Raw genomic sequence first — 23,618 nt, 5'->3', positions numbered from 1 at the left:
AGTTTTATTTCTTTTGCTATTATCTATTCTTCTTTATTTTGCTGTTTACTGTTCGCCCATTTGTCGTGCTCTCTTTTTAATTTGGACTTTGAATAAACTGGATGAGCAAATAAGCTGAGCTCACAATTTTTATTAAACATTTTTTGGTGCCTCCTGTGAGGTTTGATAAATTCACTATAACATCAGCTTAATTCGCACGATTTCGGTGCTCAAAGGCTTCGCGTTGGATTAGGCCTGATTTCCTGGATAATTGCAGATAACTTATTCGAGGTTGGAACATGCCGGAATTACATCTACGCCAGTTCCATGCTGCCGTTATTTTGCGGATGTATGACCAAACGAAAGAGGCGAAGGCTGGTGACCTCAATGCCACTCAAATTGATCGTATAAAATCTGCTGCCGTCCATTTTGATCGGATGCTCACAAATCATGAGGCTTTGGTTGCCGCAGCCAAGGAGGAGGACTTAAAGGTACATTCAGGATGGTGGGACTCCACCGAAGCTGCCTACATAGATTTGTGCGCAGCGCTGAATCAACGACGAAAGGAGTTGGAGGGTGAATCTCTGCCTGCCAACAATTCGCACAAAGTTTCGCCAATGGAATTAAAATTAGAGCCGTTTTGCATACCATCGTTTGGCGGATCCGCTTATAAGTGGCTTGGATTTAAGGATGCATTTGAGACATTGGTTCATCAGCGGGATTTGCCGGTGGCATACAAGTTGGAGAAATTGCGCCAGGCAGTTAAGGCAGAGTCGGTTCCGTTGGTAGGTTTGTATTCGGGTGGCTATGAAGGAGTGTGGACGGCGCTGAAAAATCGATATGACAACCCTAAGCAATTAGCGGAGATCCACGTTGCTAGATTTCTGAACATGAAGTCACAGACTGAGGATACGTCCCGGGCGTTACTGGGTGTCGTTGATGTGGTAAACGAGTCCTTGCGAGCGTTAGCGGTAATGAAGTTAACTGTCGACAAGTGGGATGCCCTTGCCGTCCCCATTGTGGTTTCTAAACTCTCTACTCGCACACAGCGAGAATGGTGCATGAATTGCTCCCCTACCGAGCTATCCACTTTAAATGAGTTGCTAGCATTTTTAGAAAAACGAGCGCACAGTCTTTCGACAGAATTTTGCCAGGTAGCGGATCATCATGAAGTGCTGCATTCTTCGTCAAAGCAGAAAAACACACTCCGTCTTCTAAAGTCTAACCTCGCCACAACTGATGATGGCAAATGTCAACAATGTAGAGGATCACACAAGGTTAAGCGTTGTGCGGTGATTCTAGCTTTGAAACCACAGCAACGTTTTGAAGCTTTAAAGCGATCGAACCTATGCTTAAACTGTTTGCGGTCCGGGCATTCATCCAAGCTTTGTTCCTCTGGTAACTGTCGCCAGTGCGGCCACAGACATCATACCATTTTTTGCCGCCACAAATCACAACAACCTATTTCAAGCAACGAGGTACATTCTTCTGTGGCTAAGCCAGAGATTATATCCAATCCACCATCATTATGACTTGCAAGCAATACAATCGTTAATAGCGTCGAAAAGGGAAGCCAGACTGTTCTATTAGCTACAGCACGTGCCCACGTCATCGGCAAGGATCTCAAGCAACGGGTGTCTCGTGTATTATGCGATCCTGGATCTCAAGTAAGTCTGATCTCGGAATGGTTGGCTAATGGTTTGGGTCTTTATAGGAGCAAGTGTGAGATTATGGTGGTGGGCAAAAAGCATTTTTTCTAAATTTGAACTGGACATTCATGCATTGGTTATTGGTTCGATTACTTCAGTTACACCAGCGGTTAGTGTCGATATTTGGCAATGGAGACATTTGGCAAATCTCCAATTGGCACACCCATATTTTGGTACTCCGGGTCATGTTGATGTACTTCTTGGTGCCGATGTCTGGGGTTCGATTGTAGAAGGGGATGTCATACATGGAGGGTATGATGAACCTCACGCACAGCTTACCCGACTTGGTTGGGTTGTATTTGGGCCAGCGTCCGTTCAGGGCCATTCTAGTACAACAGGTGGCAGTTATTGCCCGCAGATTAGAGACGAGTCTTACTTGGAGGATCTCATTTGTAATTTTTGGAAGCTGGAAGAAGTACCGGTGACAACTAAGAGCTCGGATGATCAATGCGAGCGGTTCTTTGCCATTACACACCAACGTATGGCCGACGGACGCTATGTTGTGAGATTGCCATTCCGTCAAGATAGTCAATCATTAGGCGACTCTTACGTCAACGCTCGACGTCAGTTCTGGCGTTTGGAGCGACCCATTCAAGATTCGTTAATCAACATTATCCTCCGCTTCCAACGCTATGCCATCGCGATCACAGCCGATGTGGAGAAGATGTTTCGCCAGGTTCTCGTGACACCACAAGACAGAGAATTTCAGCGTATACTTTAGCTTGAATCTCCATCAGAGGAAGTAATTACTTACCGACTGTCTACTGTCACGTATAGCATGGTATGCAGTCCTCATAATGCGATAAGGGCTATGCATCAGTGTGCGTACGACAGCTTCGACAAGATTCACAATCGCAATATGGGCATCCAAGCGCGAGAATCCATTCTCTCATCATTCTACGTGGATGATTTCCTCACCAGTTGTAGCACCGTCGAAAGTGCTATCACTTTAGCAACAAATATCGACACCATATTGAGAGCTGGAGGCTTTAAGTTAAGAAAGTGGAATTCTAATGACGCCGCCGTATTGATTCCATTAGGGAAGGGCTTATCACCTACGGAATGCCCTATTGATGCATCAATTGCCACTGTGCTAGGTTTGCGATAGTCCAGTCGACGACATCCTGCTGTTCAACGTGGAACTCAAGCAACCCGGTGGTATATACACACAGCGCAGTGTGCTCAGCGAGGTGGCGAAGCTGTTTGACCAAACAGGGTTCTTGTCACCCGTAGTGGTGGTGGGTAAGATATTTATTCAAACTCTTTGATCCGCAGGTATTGATTGGGATACTGCTCTAACAACGGAATTACGCGAAATTTGGCTAACATTTCGCAGTGACCTTACTGCTCTCAACATGCTTCGGATACCTCGTTGGCTTGGGATGAAAGAAGGGTCGACTACCAAGCTGTATGCTATACCTCGCTTAGAGCTATGTGCGGCACAGTTACTAGCTGAGACTCTTCGAAACGTCCGAAGTGCATTAGGATTAGTCGACCAAGTAGCATCTTTGTGGTCAGACGCGACTATCATCCTCTGTTGGTTGCGAAAGCAGCCTGAGACGCTTAAACCCTATGTATCAAATAGGGTCCGGCAAATACAAGAGTTAACTTTGAGGGATGAATGGCATTATGTACGCATATCTGCTTCAGAACTTTTGCACCACCATTTATGGTGGAGTGGTCCCAGTTGGCTACGGGATGACACAATAGATCCCCCCTGTCACCTTGAACTACGTGATTGCGATGAAGCTGTAGTGAGAAAATAGCGAGAAAATTGTACAGTGTTTAGCCGTCACAATCATTTAACATTGACAACGCGACGCTTAGACGGTAAAATTATTCCGCTTACAGATCGATTCAGCTCGTTAAAAAACTTATACATACTACGGCGTTAATACTGAGGTGGCTTCCTAGAAGTCGGAGTTTTCGCCATTCCACCATTTATCCCCAGGAGATGGAGACGGCGTTAAAATGGCTTATGAGGATCGATCAAATGAATGCGTTTCCGAAAGACATTAGGTGCATACAGGCTGGGTCAGCATTACCAACTGCTAGTAGTATACTCCCGTTAAATCCTTATCTAGATGACCACGGACTATTACGAGTTGGAGGCCGCATTTCGAAATCTGCGTTAATCGAGGCACATAGACACCCAATCATTCTTCCGAAGTCAACGGGGCTAGTCCGGCTGCTTATTAGACAGGCACATATCGACACTCTTAACGGCGGAACTCAGCTGACTCTTCAAACTCTTCGATGTCGCTTTTGGATTATTCATGGAAGAGTAGCAGTACGTAGTCTGATCCTCAAATGTGTCAGATGTCGTCGCAAGCGGGGTGCTGTTTTAACACAACAAATGGCCTCGCTACCTCGGCATTGGGTTCAGGCAGCTCGACCCTTCATTGCGTCCGGTGTTGATTACTGTGGCCCGTTCAACTTGCGTATTGGAACCAAAAGATCGCGGACTACAGTGAAAACGTACTTGGCAATTTTTGTTTGTACGGCGACGAAGGCTGTTCATATTGAGGTTGCTGATGATCTCTCCACACAGGCTTTTTTGGACGTATTTACTCGGTTTGTTAGGCGGCGAGGTCCATGCAGGGACTTGTTCAGCGACAACGGAACTGCGTTCGTCGGAGCTAACCGCGTTCTGAAGGAAGACTTGGCCGCCTGGTTTAATGAACGGAGTATTCAGTCACTGGCGGATTTGGGTACCCGGTGGCATTTTATAACGCCGATCGCCCCCCATCAAGGAGGCCTATGGGAAGTAGCTGTGAAGTCTGCAAAGCGGCACTTAGTACGCGTAGTAGGTACACAAGCACTTTGGTACTCTCAGTTACAGACGTTGGCGACTCGCATCGAGGCTTGTCAGAATTCTCGCCCACTCGTGCTATTGCACGATGACCCGGATGACAAGTATGCATTAACTCCAGCAGACTTCTTAATAGGATCTCAAATAATAGCTATCCCAGAGCCAGACGTGTCGGAGATTTCTGCCAACCGAGTGAAGCACTGGCAATGGTTACGGCAGATGCATCAGATCTTTTGGAAAAGATGGAATGAGGAGTATTTGGCAACCTTACAGGCGGGGACAAAGTGGCAACGACGGGTTCCTAATATAAGACTGGGTGACATCGTGGTAATACGCCACGAAAATCTACCACCTACTCATTGGAGGCTAGCACGCGTCACTGAACTCCACCCAGGCACCGACGGAGCAGTCAGAAATGTTACACTTGCAACCGCACATGGTTCGTACACCCGGGCCGTGCAGAAGCTATCCCTTCTTTTGGAGGATCACATTGAAACCAACGTTTCAACCGGGGAGGATGTCTAAGATTATGAAATTATCTTAACTTATGTTATTGGAATTACCCTGTAGTTTTATTTCTTTTGCTATTATCTATTCTTCTTTATTTTGCTGTTTACTGTTCGCCCATTTGTCGTGCTCTCTTTTTAATTTGGACTTTGAATAAACTGGATGTGCAAATAAGCTGAGTTCACGATTTTTATTAAACATTCACCTCAATCACTTGATCTGAACCCAATTGAACATGTCTAGGAGCTCTTAGAAAGGAGAATCAGAAAGCACAAAATAACATCAAAGGCGTCATTAAGTGTTGAGTGGGAGAAAATTGCATGCAATAAAACCAAGGTATTGATAAAAAGTATGCACCGACGTTTGGAAGCGTTTTTTCATTATTTTTTTAATAAAATATTCCTTATATGACTATGTACGAATAATATTTTTGCATAAAATTGTGCCTTATTTCGTTATTGCCTTAAGTTCTCTAATTCCAGAAACGAAATTCAAAGTTTTTGCTCCTTAAATATTGAATAAATATGTTATTCTTTACGAATATATCAAAATTTTGTTCGTTTGTATACATCGTGCTAAGCATAAGGTGTATCTGTTTATAAACTGTGAGTGTACGAATAAATTGTGCGACCACTACATAAGCAAAGGAGCACGGGCTCAAAGTAATCAGTCTTATGTTGAGCGTATAAGCAGAGAAGTTGTATTGCTCTTAGTTTGTGACCTTTATTGATCACTCCAGTTATCGAACCTAATGGAAAATTTTATAGGAAAACAACTTAATAATATCCCAACTGTATTGAACACAAACGTGAATTCATTATTAATATCTATGAATTAAGAAAATTATAACAAAGAAAAACAAACGGACAGAGGCACCAGGCATGTTGCAAATTTTGTGGTACATACTCGTCCCAATGAATGATCTTGGCAGGTATCAAAAGTGGTGCAAACAACCGGAGCTGGTCGGGTGGGATGCTAGATGATTTCAAGAGACGTATCTCGATAGGGATTTCGGAGACAGTTGGACTCTTCTGATGAGTCGTGGCTAATAAAGGGTTTCTCAAATGCGAAATAACGAACGGAAATTGAGAAAAGGCATCATATAAGCCACGTAGGGTCGGCAAGGTCGATGTGCATCCCCTCGAAGGATGGCTTGGCGCAGGCCATTCTTCATACGCACTAGTTGAAACTGGATTAGCAACTTTACAAATGTCACATTAGTTGGCAAGATTCGCTGTGTTCCTGTCAATGTTTACCCACCATACATGTTGCCTCGCAAGTGGTTTCATTTTTCTAGGTGCTAATCGTGAAGTTGGATATTGTTCAATATCGAATTTGCGCCAACACTATGGGTGAAGCTCATTGAGAAAATATAAGAGACCTCCAAATACCCTAAATTTGGGCATTTGTGTGTAAGGGATTTGATGGCACTTGTGAAATATGGTCACTGCTTCTTAATTGTGAAAAGAGCAGGCTCGAACTCTTCACTATACCCTTCACATAGTACTTTTTCTTTGTTCATTTCACCTTCATTGCTACGAATTTACTTTATTTCGAAAACGAATTGCTTAAATGAGTCCGATTCGAAAAGATTGTCCCCACTGGCACCGTTCTTCTTCTTCTTCTTAATTGGCGCGATAACCGCTTACGCGATTTTGGCCGAGTTTAACCAAGCGAGCCAGTCGTTTCTTTCTCATGCGAACCGGCGTCAGTTGGACACACCAAGTGAAGCCAAGTCCTTCTCCGCCTGATCTTTCTAACGCAAAGGAGGCTTTTCTCTTCCTCTGCTACCACCAGCTTTTGCAATTGCCTACTTAGTCCAAAAAAGCACATGTTGGCAAGAGAGACTCTACTTTGTATTTTAAGGTTGACATTGTTATCGGTGTTGGTGCTTGGAGAAGGCAGAACTAACAACGCGGTTGCTAAGGCCGATGATGTCAATATCATCGGCATACATCAACAATTGTACGCTCTTATAAAAAGGTGTGCCTGAGCGATTAAGTTCTGCGACTCGGACGATCCTTTCCAAAATCAGGTTAAAGAAGACACTCGACAGCGGATCACCCTGTCTGAAACCTTGTTTGGTATCAAACGGCTCGGAGAGGTCCTTCCCAATTCTGGCGGCGCTGCTCGTATTGAGCAACGTCAGTGTCGAATGCAGCTTTGAAATCGATGAAAAGATGGTGTGTGTCGATTCTCCTGGCAACGTTCACTACCACAAATTCTACTTCGGTTCCTTAATACCATATTTCACTCGTGCGCACATATAACTAAGCACTGAAATTTTGCTTATGAGCGAAGCCCGACCATATTCTTTTAGTCTTGGGCGATTTAAAAATTTGTGCGTTTTAGAAGCTATAAGTGAAACTGTAGCACCAGAGTCCTATTGAAATGTGAAGGTTTTCCCGAAAATTTGTAAATTATATGAATTATAACTTTTATTACTTCCGTTCTTTACAATACCAGCCACACTGTGCACTATGTTTACACTATTAATACGCTTATACCTTTTCGCCTTATTTTCATTGGTTTCGTTTTGATTATAAATTTTAATGTGCTTTGACATACTTGGGCTTGCCAAATCTTCTGTTACAAATCAAGCCCGGTATAGAAATGAAATTATATTGTAATTATTTTTTTAATGAAGTTAGTTTTATTTAAACATGTAAATACTTGGGGAAAAAATGTTAAATTTTCATTCGAAATGGTCTCCATTTGCTTTTACACGAGCCTTCACACGATAAGGCCATTCAGCTATTGCAGCACGCACGGTTTCCATGGATATAGACGTCGCTGCGCGAACCAATACTATGTTTTTGCCACTGCTTCGTGGTTTTTGCTAGGCTGGAGCGGAATCTCGCTGGGAGATGCAACGCTCTCCATTGAAGAGAGTATTGCTCAAATGCTTCAGTTCGCCTTCTATGACATCCTCCTGGTACACTTTTGCCCCTTTTTCCAAGAATTGAAGAAATGTAACGCCTTTACAAGACACTTTCCCACCAACCCATTACGGAGGCTGGATGGTGGTCCCGCTGAGCCCTTTGAGTAACATGTTTTGTGTCTTCAAAGTTTTGGCATCGATTTTGTCGTTTTGCTTATTAAAATTTTCTTCAACAGTGAACATTTTCTCATCTGTGGAAAGAATACTTGCATGGCCGTTGACCGCGTACCATCGAAGAAGCTGCTTGCATCTTTCGAGTCTATTTTTTTTCAAGCGCGTTGTCAAAATATGACGAGTTAAGCGACGGAAGGCTATCATACCCTCCTCATCACGGAGATCACCTCTAATTAGTCTCGACATGGATCTGGTCGATACATTCATTTCCCTGGACATGATTTTCTGCTTTATAAGGGGATTTCTGCGAATTTTTTCTCGAACGGTTTTTATGGCTGCACTGGTTCGAGCCACGCAAGGACGACCACGTTTTTTCTGTCTGACACTTCACAATTTTAGGAAAAACGGTTGATCGTAGAGTAAACAAGCATTCTCGAAATGTTAAGTTTTTTCAGCATCTCGTAAGTTTCACTTGCACTTTTACCACACTTAAGAAATGCAATCACTGCAATGCTTCACCTCCATTGTTAACAAGCTATTTGCCACGAACTGAATATACTTATAATTTATTACTCGCGATGATCATAGCCTCGGAAAGAGGTTTAACTTTTTGTAACGAAGATGCTCATACAGCTTCGTGCGGTGTGTGAGGGATTATTTTTTCAAGAATCATCTCATCTACGAAGTTATACCTATAAGCCAATTTTTCTACCGGGAACACAAACTGACAATCTCTTGCTGGCCATCGGAAATCAGCGACATAGTCCCGATACGTTTGCTTAGGCTACATTTCGCGTCTCAAGAAATCATATCGCGCAGCGACTACATGACGATTTGCTTTGAAAAGTTCCCCTAGCTTTTCCGTTAATTGTTGGTATGTTTACTCAAGTGACAGTGCACTTTCACAGAAATTTTTGAGGAGTTAAAAAACGTCCGTGCCAGTCCAAGCGAGAAAAAATTATTATTATTTGTCTACACAATTTACACTCAAAGCACTGAAATGTCGTTCCAGCTGTTCTAAATAAAACTCCCAAGTCTGCTGCTCCTTCGAAAAGCAATGAAATGGTGACACTATGGTTTGACCACTTCCCCTGTTTTCACCACCAACAAAGTGGAGGTGGTTACAAAGTTGTTGCATCGGTTGTCTCGCTCAAGGGTTCTGCCGCCGAAACACTGCAGACAGTTCCAGAAACGGGCCGGGGAAACTATGAGAGTCTGATGGCAGCAATGGAGAAACGCTACGGGAGTGATCACAGGCACCTAATGTTTTAGATTGAACTGACGAATCGCTGCCAGAGAACAAATGAGAACTTGCAGGAACACGCAACAGATATTGAGCGGTTGGCGCACTTGACGTATGCGAAAGTAATAGCAGACTTCGTGGAGAAGATGATGTGCCAAGCTTTAATAATAGGTATTCGAAATCCGGACACAAAACGGGCATTATATTCAACACTGAAGGGAACGCTTGCTGAGACAGTGTCTTTTGCACTGATACAAGAAACCGCAGTTCTCTTGAGCAAGCCAGTGCACATGGAACATCGGGTTGAGTTGGAAACATACCTCTCTGGAGGAAACAATAAGGAGAATAATAGGCGAATCCTCTTCTAAAATGCCACGGCCCAGCAGTTCGAGTATAAAGTGCTACAACTGCAGTAAAAACGGATATATGGCACATAATTGCAGTATACCATGCAGCCACCCGAAGGCGAACCCAGGTGGAAGGAAGCGAAGCGAAGATACTGACAATGGCACTCCCAATACACAGCAAGCGACTAAAACGAACCAGCTCTAAGGGGCGAAAACTGGTTCGCACAACTGAATGCACCACAGTCTGTGTCTTCCAAATTCGAGAAAGCAACAACTTGACGATAAGATAACTGTTAATGGTCGATCCTAGATGCTCATTGTGGACACAGGAGCAACGAACTCGATCATCCCATCAGGTTCGTAAACGGTAATGTGCAACCACTGGTTGGCTACAAGCTGCCGATAGCTACAGGAGAGGGAGCTACGATTTCCGGAAAGGTAGTTTGCGAAGTTGTTACTAGAGCTTTGTCAGTAGTTCACACATTTATAGTGGCTGAAATCACGGATGAAATAATAATCGGCGTAGATTTCATGGTGCTGCATGGATTTACATTGACTTTAGGTAAAAGGGCTCTGTCGGGTCAGAATATACAGATACTCCTGAGCGCCCGCTATGAGCCCAGTGTACAGTCAAGTCCTTAAGTCACCGTCAGCGTGGGATTACGACTGATTCCAAAGAAGTGTGCCTTGTTTAAAACAGAACAGATGAAAATAAAATGAAGGCAGTAAAAGGTTGAGGGTGGAGGATGGAAAGTGACAGATCGCCATTCACTTGGGAGTGGCCAGGACGATTCTTCTGCATATGGTTAAAGCAGCTCACAATTTCCGGGATTAGCCCAAGTATCCTCTGGGTAGCTTCCGAACATCCGTTCGCGATCGAGCTAACATAAGACGAAAGAACGTGAAAAGATTAAAAAAGCCTCGGATGAGAACTTCCTACACTAATGCCTAGCCCGGCAAACGAACTAAAACCCCGATTTCAGGGCGTGCACCTCGAATGACCGGTCCGTTAATGGGGAAGGTGCCTCTGAGTATAAAGGCTGACATCACTGCCATTCAAGAGATGCGATGGACGGGACAAGGAAAGAAAAACATAGGACTTTGTGACGTCTAACTCGATGTCGGATTTGTTGCGGGGGAGAGACTTCGTCGCCAAGTACTGTCTTTCACTCCGGTTGACGAGCGTCTCCCAATAATACGCATAAAAGGCTATCGCGCTCATTTGCGCCCACGCCCCGACGGAAGAGAAGGATGATGCGACCAAAGATGCCTTCTATGAGCGCCTGGAACGTTCCTATGAGCGCTGCCCCCACCACAACATAAAAATCGTACTTGGCGACTTCAACGCCAGGGTGGGCAAGGACGGATTTTTCGGTGCGACAGTCGGAAAATTCAGCATGCACAACGAAACATCCGGTAACTCACAGAGGCTGATCAACTTCGCCGGGGCCCGAAACATTGTAGTCTGTAGCACCAAATTCCACCATAAAAAGATACACCAGGCTACCTGGTTGTCTCCTGATCGAAAAACGCGAAACCAGATCGATCATGTTGTGATATATGGAAGACACGCTTCTATTGTATTAGATGTACGCACGATCCGAGAACCCAACATCGACTCGGATCATTACCTTGTTGCATCCAAGCTGGACACACGCCTCTACGCAGCAAAAAACGTACATCTACCTGTGCAAAGCTTGTTCAACACCGAAAAGCTGCTATCACAACAGACAGCCAGAAGATTCGACACTCGACTCTCACTCGTGCTCTCAGAGCGTACCGCCTAGCAAACCGGCGAGCACGAGCAATGGAGCAACATTTGTCGTTCTCTAGCGAGGCCGAAAAAACACTTGGTACGGCGAGGAATATCATGCAGTTGCAAAAAGAAAAACTGCCGCCTATAGAGCCACGTTGCGATCGGGCCGTTTGATACCAAACGAGGTTTCAGACAGGGCGACTCGTTGTCGAGCTAACGTGAGAAGGCGTTGACTTATTTAACCTGATGTTGGAAAGGATCGTACGAGCCGCAGAACTTAATCACTCAGACACAATGCTTTATAAGGGCGTACAATTATTGACGTATGCCGATGATATTGACAGCCTTAACAACCGCGCTGTTAGTTTTGCCTTCTCCAAACTGGATAAAGAGGCAAAGCGAATGGGTTTGGTGGTGAAAGAGGACAAAACAAAGTACCTCCTGTCTTCAAACAAACAGTCGGCGTACTCGCGTATCGGCACCCACGTCACTATTGACAGTTATAATTTCGAGGTTGTAAAGGTCTTCGTATATTATTAACACCTGTAACAATGTCAACCTAGAAATCCAACAGGCGCTACTTTGGACTAAGTAGGCAAGTGAGTAGTAAAATCCTCTCTGCACGAACAAAACCAACACTTTACAAGGCTCTCATCATGCCCGTTGGCAACGGCGAATATCGCAGGCGATGGAACGATGAGCTGTATGAGATTTACAACGACATAGACATAGCGCAGCGAAGAAAGATCCATCGTCCGAATGGATACAAACGCTGTGGCTCTGAAAGTATTCAATGCGGTACCAGCTGGTGGTAGCAGAGGAAGGGGAAGGCCTCCTCTGCGTTGGAAAGATCAGGTGGAGAAGCACTTGGCTTCACTTTGTGTGTCCAACTGGCGCCGGATAGCACGTGAGCGAAACGACTGGCGCGCTTTGTTAAACTCGGCCAAAATGAGCACGAAATTTCCAAGGATTGCGCAGTTATTGCCATCGTTTTGTTCCAGGATTCTCAAATATTACCCGGTGTCTCCACAAAGGTCAAAGCATCCTTAAGATAAGTTGTTGTTCTTGTTGGATTTATAACACAGAGAGGCGACTTTTCCAAAAAACGTTCTTCTGCAAGAAACCGTCTGAAAGATGTTGTGTAAACAACTAGCATCATCCTTCAAGAGCAATCTAACTCCTATTCTTCAACACGATTTCCGTGAGACTGGATTGACTCGCAACTAAGCTGCTCACGATTACAAGGCTCCACGGTAGTAACAACTTCCTTCAATTTCTCCCACTTGGCAACCAGAAATTTATTAGCTGTAAGTGGATACGAATGTTTAGAAGAGTAGTTGGCTGGGCAATGTCGTCCTAAAATAATATCATATTATGCTTTTCTATCCTAATAACGGAAATTAGGGCAAAGATTGTTTCAGCAAATCGACATTTCTCGGCAATTGAAATTCCTCCAATTTAGTGTTTCTTGTGATGTTCCATGATAGTAATGCTCGACACATTGGATAATCAGAATACAGAAAGCCAATGGAATCTCGAAACAAGTGACTACCGATTTCGTGTAAGTTGTTGTTTTGTACTTGATGGTTTTTACGCAAATTAACTTGCAGCGTAGCATATCGGCTACGGCTCTTTTATGCCGTAGTCAAGCGGAACTGCACACAAATCCTCACATAATATTAATTCAAGAACCGTGGGTGTCTAAAGGACAAATACAGGGCTTGGGAGACATATAGTGAGGGTCCATCCTTTATAAAGAGGGAGAGGTCCGTCCGCGTACGTGTATTATTATCCCGAAAGCGGTTGATTGCTCTTTGTTAAGACAATTCTGTTGTCACGACTTAGTTGCCGTCAAAATAAAGTTTCGATTAGAGGGGAAATAAGTAGAGACAATTTTCGTCTCGGCCTATTTTTCTTGTGACTCCATTCTCTCTCCCCCTACTAGGGAGTTTATGGAAGTTGTAAGATATGCTGAATCTATGGGATTAGGTCTAATTGTGAGATGTGACGCAAATTCACAGAACACACTCTGGGGTAACACAAAATGTATTTTCAGAGGGCATAAACTCATGGGCGTCATTCTGTCATCTCGCTTGGTCATACAGAACGTTGGCACCAGTCCAACTTTTGTGACCAGCAGAAGACAGGAAGTGAGTGATATGACATTATCTAACAATAAAATATCAGATCATTTCACTGGTTGGAAAGTACTCGAAAAGCGGACGGGACACGATATGAGGATCTCACTAAAGAGGAAATCCGTGATCTTCCCAAACTCCGGACAATAACTGCGATTGAAGAAGCCACAAACTCATTGGGGCGAACTTTGATCGAGTGTTATAACAATGGGTGCCCAGAACGTAGGAGAAGAGAGGGTAAGACAGTCCCTTGGTGGAACTCCGAGCCCTGAAAATTTCGAAAAACGTCCAGGAAACTTGTTAACAAAGCTCTTAAAACTCAGTTGGAAGAAGATTGGACTGCCTACCGAAAACTGAGGAAGGAAAAAAAAGAAAATTAGATCATCTAAATTGGACTATTATAGAATCTTCTGCAGAGAACTGGAGGAACGGAAGAGCTCACCGAGGTTATACAAAGCCCTCCAAAGAGACCGGACGGCTAGGCTAGACTCACTTCTCAAACCAGATGGTACTTATACGGACTCAAAATCAGAAGTGTACGATGTTCTCTTTTCAACACATTTCCCTGGCTCCAGGAATGTTGTTGGTCAAAGCTCTTTCGATCAATCTGATCACATCAATATAATTTCCAGCAGACGTGATTGGTTTATTGCATCCAGGATAGTTAACGAGGAAAGGATTAGGTTCGCCTTCTCGACATTCGAAAACTTTAAATCCCCAGGACCCGATGGCATTTACCCAATCATGCTTAAGCGAGGTGGAGAACAACTAATAAAGGCTTTGAAAAGAATCTTTACGGCATGTCTTGCGCACGCTTATGTTCCACAATTGTGGCGTTTGGTAAAAGTTGTATTTGTCCTAAAGCCAGGCAAGGACGCTTTACCAAAAAGTGTCAGACTTATAAGCCTGACATCATTTATGCTTAAGGGTCTGGAACGTATGGTGAAGAAGCGCATAAGGACGAGGGTTCTAAGTTGAAACTCTCTCAACGTCAGACAACATGCTTATCAAAGTGGAAAATCTTGCGAATCGGCTCTGCACGAGTGCGTTAGCATAATCGAAAAAGGGCTGGAAACAAGAGAGTACACCCTTGGTGTGTTTGTGGACATTGAAGGAGCTTTCGACAATGCTACCTTTGACTCTATGTGCTTTTCTATCAGAACTCTTGGAGTGGAAGAAATCATTGTCAGATGGATCAACTCTATGATATTCAAGGATAGAGAAAGCGATGAAGAAGTCAGGGTTGAGGTTAAGAAGGGTTGCCCACAAGGCAGTGTACTCTCTCCCCTACTTTGGTGCTCCGTAGTGGACTCTCTTCTTAACGATCTGCAGGAAATTGGACACATCCAACCCTACGCAGACGATGTGTGCGTATTAATCTCAGGATGATTACTTGAAGTTATATGCAATAAAATGCAGGTAGCTCTAAATAAGATTGAGTGTTGGTGCGAATTGTATGGTCTTTCGGTGAGTCCTACAAAAAGTACCTTAGTGCTTTTCACTAGGAAACGCAATATGGTAGGCCTGTTAATACCCACATTGAAAGGGGTAACATTGAAACTGTCTTCTGAGGTTAAATATTTAGGAGTAATCCTAGCTAGTAAACTTACCTGGAAGAAGCACATCGAGCAGGAGGTCTCTCGAACACTAAAAGTCTTCTGGCAGTGTAAGAGAACCTTTGGTAAGGCATGGGGTCTAAGACCGGCGATAGTACACTGGCTGTACATCACAATGCTTAATTCCAGAGTAAAACCCCTAAACAGGCTACAGAAAAGTGTGTGCTTGGGTATCACAGGTGCCATAAATACGACATCTGGCGATGCTCCTAATGCCAATCTGAACTTGCAATCTCTAAAGTTTCAAATTCGAAAGGAAGCAATACAGGCGGCGTACAGGCGCAAGTTAAACGGAGTCTAGGGAAATGAAGTAAGCACTGGCCACTGTCAGATATACCACCAGTTCTCAGAGCGGTGCACACTGTTCTCGATGCCGGTGGACAATCGGGTGCCTGTCGTTAGCTTCGGTAGGAAGTATCGCGTTTTGATCACAGATAAAGATCAATGGCTAAGTCCAGAGAACCTATTAACGGGATATCAGAGCACTTTCTACACCGACGGATTCAAAACCAGAGATGGAAGTGGATCCATCCAGATGGTACTTAGGCGAATATACTAAGTACTCCTATGGCACAGGACAGATGGCCACGGTATTCCTTACGGAAGTCTATGCCATCTCGAATGTGGCGTACGCTTATTGAGAAAAAGTGGCAGAGCAACAGTATTGGATTTTGTAGTGACAGTTAAGCCTCACTGAAAGCCCTTGCTAACCCACGCTGCTCTTCGAAGTTAGTCGGTGAATGTAAGACAAAACTGAACCGTGTTGCAAAACACAACAAAGTTAGTCTTATTTGGGTGCCGGAACATTAGATTGGAGTTCGCCAAACGCTATATAAATGAGCCAGATATTTTTGGGAAAACGTCATATTTAGTGATGAGTCCAAATTTAATGTTTCCGGATCAGATGGGCCTCCAAAAGTTTGGTGAAAATGCAATGGTTTGGGGATGCATAGTTGCATCTGGAGTAGGAAAAATTGTTTTTATTGTTTTTATTTAAACATTTTGAAGAATAATTTGCATGATAGTGCCGTTAAACTTGGACTGAATGTTAAAGGGTTCTTGTTCCAACAAGACAATGACCCAAAACACTCATTTTATCTCGTGTAAGAATGGTTTATTTACCACTGTAAGCAGCTTAAATATTCACTGTCTAAGATTATGAAATTATCTTAAATTATGTCATTGGAATTACCCTGTAGTTTTATTTCTTTTGCTATTATCTATTCTTCTTTATTTTGCTGTTTACTGTTCGCCCATTTGTCGTGCTCTCTTTTTAATTTGGACTTTGAATAAACTGGATGAGCAAATAAGCTGAGCTCACAATTTTTATTAAACATTTTTTGGTGCCTCCTGTGAGGTTTGATAAATTCACTATAACATCAGCTTAATTCGCACGATTTCGGTGCTCAAAGGCTTCGCGTTGGATTAGGCCTGATTTCCTGGATAATTGCAGATAACTTATTCGAGGTTGGAACATGCCGGAATTACATCTACGCCAGTTCCATGCTGCCGTTATTTTGCGGATGTACGACCAAACGAAAGAGGCGAAGGCTGGTGACCTCAATGCCACTCAAATTGATCGTATAAAATCTGCTGCCGTCCATTTTGATCGGATGCTCACAAATCATGAGGCTTTGGTTGCCGCAGCCAAGGAGGAGGACTTAAAGGTACATTCAGGATGGTGGGACTCCACCGAAGCTGCCTACATAGATTTGTGCGCAGCGCTGAATCAACGACGAAAGGAGTTGGAGGGTGAATCTCTGCCTGCCAACAATTCGCACAAAGTTTAGCCAATGGAATTAAAATTAGAGCCGTTTTGCATACCATCGTTTGGCGGATCCGCTTATAAGTGGCTTGGATTTAAGGATGCATTTGAGACATTGGTTCATCAGCGGGATTTGCCGGTGGCATACAAGTTGGAGAAATTGCGCCAGGCAGTTAAGGCAGAGTCGGTTCCGTTGGTAGGTTTGTATTCGGGTGGCTATGAAGGAGTGTGGACGGCGCTGAAAAATCGATATGACAACCCTAAGCAATTAGCGGAGATCCACGTTGCTAGATTTCTGAACATGAAGTCACAGACTGAGGATACGTCCCGGGCGTTACTGGGTGTCGTTGATGTGGTAAACGAGTCCTTGCGAGCGTTAGCGGTAATGAAGTTAACTGTCGACAAGTGGGATGCCCTTGCCGTCCCCATTGTGGTTTCTAAACTCTCTACTCGCACACAGCGAGAATGGTGCATGAATTGCTCCCCTACCGAGCTATCCACTTTAAATGAGTTGCTATCATTTTTAGAAAAACGAGCGCACAGTCTTTCGACAGAATTTTGCCAGGTAGCGGATCATCATGAAGTGCTGCATTCTTCGTCAAAGCAGAAAAACACACTCCGTCTTCTAAAGTCTAACCTCGCCACAACTGATGATGGCAAATGTCAACAATGTAGAGGATCACACAAGGTTAAGCGTTGTGCGGTGATTCTAGCTTTGAAACCACAGCAACGTTTTGAAGCTTTAAAGCGATCGAACCTATGCTTAAACTGTTTGCGGTCCGGGCATTCATCCAAGCTTTGTTCCTCTGGTAACTGTCGCCAGTGCGGCCACAGACATCATACCATTTTTTGCCGCCACAAATCACAACAACCTATTTCAAGCAACGAGGTACATTCTTCTGTGGCTAAGCCAGAGATTATATCCAATCCACCATCATTATGACTTGCAAGCAATACAATCGTTAATAGCGTCGAAAAGGGAAGCCAGACTGTTCTATTAGCTACAGCACGTGCCCACGTCATCGGCAAGGATCTCAAGCAACGGGTGTCTCGTGTATTATGCGATCCTGGATCTCAAGTAAGTCTGATCTCGGAATGGTTGGCTAATGGTTTGGGTCTTTATAGGAGCAAGTGTGAGATTATGGTGGTGGGCAAAAAGCATTTTTTCTAAATTTGAACTGGACATTCATGCATTGGTTATTGGTTCGATTACTTCAGTTACACCAGCGGTTAGTGTCGATATTTGGCAATGGAGACATTTGGCAAATCTCCAATTGGCACACCCATATTTTGGTACTCCGGGTCATGTTGATGTACTTCTTGGTGCCGATGTCTGGGGTTCGATTGTAGAAGGGGATGTCATACATGGAGGGTATGATGAACCTCACGCACAGCTTACCCGACTTGGTTGGGTTGTATTTGGGCCAGCGTCCGTTCAGGGCCATTCTAGTACAACAGGTGGCAGTTATTGCCCGCAGATTAGAGACGAGTCTTACTTGGAGGATCTCATTTGTAATTTTTGGAAGCTGGAAGAAGTACCGGTGACAACTAAGAGCTCGGATGATCAATGCGAGCGGTTCTTTGCCATTACACACCAACGTATGGCCGACGGACGCTATGTTGTGAGATTGCCATTCCGTCAAGATAGTCAATCATTAGGCGACTCTTACGTCAACGCTCGACGTCAGTTCTGGCGTTTGGAGCGACCCATTCAAGATTCGTTAATCAACATTATCCTCCGCTTCCAACGCTATGCCATCGCGATCACAGCCGATGTGGAGAAGATGTTTCGCCAGGTTCTCGTGACACCACAAGACAGAGAATTTCAGCGTATACTTTAGCTTGAATCTCCATCAGAGGAAGTAATTACTTACCGACTGTCTACTGTCACGTATAGCATGGTATGCAGTCCTCATAATGCGATAAGGGCTATGCATCAGTGTGCGTACGACAGCTTCGACAAGATTCACAATCGCAATATGGGCATCCAAGCGCGAGAATCCATTCTCTCATCATTCTACGTGGATGATTTCCTCACCAGTTGTAGCACCGTCGAAAGTGCTATCACTTTAGCAACAAATATCGACACCATATTGAGAGCTGGAGGCTTTAAGTTAAGAAAGTGGAATTCTAATGACGCCGCCGTATTGATTCCATTAGGGAAGGGCTTATCACCTACGGAATGCCCTATTGATGCATCAATTGCCACTGTGCTAGGTTTGCGATAGTCCAGTCGACGACATCCTGCTGTTCAACGTGGAACTCAAGCAACCCGGTGGTATATACACACAGCGCAGTGTGCTCAGCGAGGTGGCGAAGCTGTTTGACCAAACAGGGTTCTTGTCACCCGTAGTGGTGGTGGGTAAGATATTTATTCAAACTCTTTGATCCGCAGTATTGATTGGGATACTGCTCTAACAACGGAATTACGCGAAATTTGGCTAACATTTCGCAGTGACCTTACTGCTCTCAACATGCTTCGGATACCTCGTTGGCTTGGGATGAAAGAAGGGTCGACTACCAAGCTTTATGCTATACCTCGCTTAGAGCTATGTGCGGCACAGTTACTAGCTGAGACTCTTCGAAACGTCCGAAGTGCATTAGGATTAGTCGACCAAGTAGCATCTTTGTGGTCAGACGCGACTATCATCCTCTGTTGGTTGCGAAAGCAGCCTGAGACGCTTAAACCCTATGTATCAAATAGGGTCCGGCAAATACAAGAGTTAACTTTGAGGGATGAATGGCATTATGTACGCATATCTGCTTCAGAACTTTTGCACCACCATTTATGGTGGAGTGGTCCCAGTTGGCTACGGGATGACACAATAGATCCCCCCTGTCACCTTGAACTACGTGATTGCGATGAAGCTGTAGTGAGAAAATAGCGAGAAAATTGTACAGTGTTTAGCCGTCACAATCATTTAACATTGACAACGCGACGCTTAGACGGTAAAATTATTCCGCTTACAGATCGATTCAGCTCGTTAAAAAACTTATACATACTACGGCGTTAATACTGAGGTGGCTTCCTAGAAGTCGGAGTTTTCGCCATTCCACCATTTATCCCCAGGAGATGGAGACGGCGTTAAAATGGCTTATGAGGATCGATCAAATGAATGCGTTTCCGAAAGACATTAGGTGCATACAGGCTGGGTCAGCATTACCAACTGCTAGTAGTATACTCCCGTTAAATCCTTATCTAGATGACCACGGACTATTACGAGTTGGAGGCCGCATTTCGAAATCTGCGTTAATCGAGGCACATAGACACCCAATCATTCTTCCGAAGTCAACGGGGCTAGTCCGGCTGCTTATTAGACAGGCACATATCGACACTCTTAACGGCGGAACTCAGCTGACTCTTCAAACTCTTCGATGTCGCTTTTGGATTATTCATGGAAGAGTAGCAGTACGTAGTCTGATCCTCAAATGTGTCAGATGTCGTCGCAAGCGGGGTGCTGTTTTAACACAACAAATGGCCTCGCTACCTCGGCATTGGGTTCAGGCAGCTCGACCCTTCATTGCGTCCGGTGTTGATTACTGTGGCCCGTTCAACTTGCGTATTGGAACCAAAAGATCGCGGACTACAGTGAAAACGTACTTGGCAATTTTTGTTTGTACGGCGACGAAGGCTGTTCATATTGAGGTTGCTGATGATCTCTCCACACAGGCTTTTTTGGACGTATTTACTCGGTTTGTTAGGCGGCGAGGTCCATGCAGGGACTTGTTCAGCGACAACGGAACTGCGTTCGTCGGAGCTAACCGCGTTCTGAAGGAAGACTTGGCCGCCTGGTTTAATGAACGGAGTATTCAGTCACTGGCGGATTTGGGTACCCGGTGGCATTTTATAACGCCGATCGCCCCCCATCAAGGAGGCCTATGGGAAGTAGCTGTGAAGTCTGCAAAGCGGCACTTAGTACGCGTAGTAGGTACACAAGCACTTTGGTACTCTCAGTTACAGACGTTGGCGACTCGCATCGAGGCTTGTCAGAATTCTCGCCCACTCGTGCTATTGCACGATGACCCGGATGACAAGTATGCATTAACTCCAGCAGACTTCTTAATAGGATCTCAAATAATAGCTATCCCAGAGCCAGACGTGTCGGAGATTTCTGCCAACCGAGTGAAGCACTGGCAATGGTTACGGCAGATGCATCAGATCTTTTGGAAAAGATGGAATGAGGAGTATTTGGCAACCTTACAGGCGGGGACAAAGTGGCAACGACGGGTTCCTAATATAAGACTGGGTGACATCGTGGTAATACGCCACGAAAATCTACCACCTACTCATTGGAGGCTAGCACGCGTCACTGAACTCCACCCAGGCACCGACGGAGCAGTCAGAAATGTTACACTTGCAACCGCACATGGTTCGTACACCCGGGCCGTGCAGAAGCTATCCCTTCTTTTGGAGGATCACATTGAAACCAACGTTTCAACCGGGGAGGATGTCTAAGATTATGAAATTATCTTAACTTATGTTATTGGAATTACCCTGTAGTTTTATTTCTTTTGCTATTATCTATTCTTCTTTATTTTGCTGTTTACTGTTCGCCCATTTGTCGTGCTCTCTTTTTAATTTGGACTTTGAATAAACTGGATGTGCAAATAAGCTGAGTTCACGATTTTTATTAAACATTCACCTCAATCACTTGATCTGAACCCAATTGAACATGTCTAGGAGCTCTTAGAAAGGAGAATCAGAAAGCACAAAATAACATCAAAGGCGTCATTAAGTGTTGAGTGGGAGAAAATTGCATGCAATAAAACCAAGGTATTGATAAAAAGTATGCACCGACGTTTGGAAGCGTTTTTTCATTATTTTTTTAATAAAATATTCCTTATATGACTATGTACGAATAATATTTTTGCATAAAATTGTGCCTTATTTCGTTATTGCCTTAAGTTCTCTAATTCCAGAAACGAAATTCAAAGTTTTTGCTCCTTAAATATTTAATAAATATGTTATTCTTTACGAATATATCAAAATTTTGTTCGTTTGTATACATCGTGCTAAGCATAAGGTGTATCTGTTTATAAACTGTGAGTGTACGAATAAATTGTGCGACCACTACATAAGCAAAGGAGCACGGGCTCAAAGTAATCAGTCTTATGTTGAGCGTATAAGCAGAGAAGTTGTATTGCTCTTAGTTTGTGACCTTTATTGATCACTCCAGTTATCGAACCTAATGGAAAATTTTATAGGAAAACAACTTAATAATATCCCAACTGTATTGAACACAAACGTGAATTCATTATTAATATCTATGAATTAAGAAAATTATAACAAAGAAAAACAAACGGACAGAGGCACCAGGCATGTTGCAAATTTTGTGGTACATACTCGTCCCAATGAATGATCTTGGCAGGTATCAAAAGTGGTGCAAACAACCGGAGCTGGTCGGGTGGGATGCTAGATGATTTCAAGAGACGTATCTCGATAGGGATTTCGGAGACAGTTGGACTCTTCTGATGAGTCGTGGCTAATAAAGGGTTTCTCAAATGCGAAATAACGAACGGAAATTGAGAAAAGGCATCATATAAGCCACGTAGGGTCGGCAAGGTCGATGTGCATCCCCTCGAAGGATGGCTTGGCGCAGGCCATTCTTCATACGCACTAGTTGAAACTGGATTAGCAACTTTACAAATGTCACATTAGTTGGCAAGATTCGCTGTGTTCCTGTCAATGTTTACCCACCATACATGTTGCCTCGCAAGTGGTTTCATTTTTCTAGGTGCTAATCGTGAAGTTGGATATTGTTCAATATCGAATTTGCGCCAACACTATGGGTGAAGCTCATTGAGAAAATATAAGAGACCTCCAAATACCCTAAATTTGGGCATTTGTGTGTAAGGGATTTGATGGCACTTGTGAAATATGGTCACTGCTTCTTAATTGTGAAAAGAGCAGGCTCGAACTCTTCACTATACCCTTCACATAGTACTTTTTCTTTGTTCATTTCACCTTCATTGCTACGAATTTACTTTATTTCGAAAACGAATTGCTTAAATGAGTCCGATTCGAAAAGATTGTCCCCACTGGCACCGTTCTTCTTCTTCTTCTTAATTGGCGCGATAACCGCTTACGCGATTTTGGCCGAGTTTAACCAAGCGAGCCAGTCGTTTCTTTCTCATGCGAACCGGCGTCAGTTGGACACACCAAGTGAAGCCAAGTCCTTCTCCGCCTGATCTTTCTAACGCAAAGGAGGCTTTTCTCTTCCTCTGCTACCACCAGCTTTTGCAATTGCCTACTTAGTCCAAAAAAGCACATGTTGGCAAGAGAGACTCTACTTTGTATTTTAAGGTTGACATTGTTATCGGTGTTGGTGCTTGGAGAAGGCAGAACTAACAACGCGGTTGCTAAGGCCGATGATGTCAATATCATCGGCATACATCAACAATTGTACGCTCTTATAAAAAGGTGTGCCTGAGCGATTAAGTTCTGCGACTCGGACGATCCTTTCCAAAATCAGGTTAAAGAAGACACTCGACAGCGGATCACCCTGTCTGAAACCTTGTTTGGTATCAAACGGCTCGGAGAGGTCCTTCCCAATTCTGGCGGCGCTGCTCGTATTGAGCAACGTCAGTGTCGAATGCAGCTTTGAAATCGATGAAAAGATGGTGTGTGTCGATTCTCCTGGCAACGTTCACTACCACAAATTCTACTTCGGTTCCTTAATACCATATTTCA

At 44.0% G+C, this 23,618-nt stretch overlaps 2 protein-coding genes across 2 annotated transcripts; both read left to right on the top strand.

Annotated features, from left to right (window-relative positions):
• The first annotated feature begins 278 nt into the window (after positions 1–278).
• LOC128870374 (uncharacterized) lies at positions 279–2,409 on the top strand. Its single transcript, XM_054112989.1, has 3 exons — positions 279–1,457; positions 1,538–1,646; positions 1,787–2,409. The coding sequence occupies exons 1-3, from the start codon at positions 279–281 to the stop codon at positions 2,407–2,409; spliced, it is 1,911 nt and encodes a 636-aa protein (XP_053968964.1).
• Positions 2,410–16,955: 14,546 nt separating this feature from the next.
• Positions 16,956–18,768, top strand: LOC128870373 (uncharacterized). The gene is made up of 3 exons (XM_054112988.1): positions 16,956–17,816; positions 17,897–18,005; positions 18,146–18,768. The coding sequence occupies exons 1-3, from the start codon at positions 16,956–16,958 to the stop codon at positions 18,766–18,768; spliced, it is 1,593 nt and encodes a 530-aa protein (XP_053968963.1).
• The last annotated feature ends 4,850 nt before the right edge of the window (positions 18,769–23,618 follow it).

This window comes from Anastrepha ludens, chromosome X (assembly GCF_028408465.1).
Source record: "Anastrepha ludens isolate Willacy chromosome X, idAnaLude1.1, whole genome shotgun sequence".
Taxonomy (NCBI): domain Eukaryota; kingdom Metazoa; phylum Arthropoda; class Insecta; order Diptera; family Tephritidae; genus Anastrepha; species Anastrepha ludens.
Note: the sequence above shows the minus strand (reverse complement) of the source record. Positions and strands in the feature narration are given on the sequence as shown.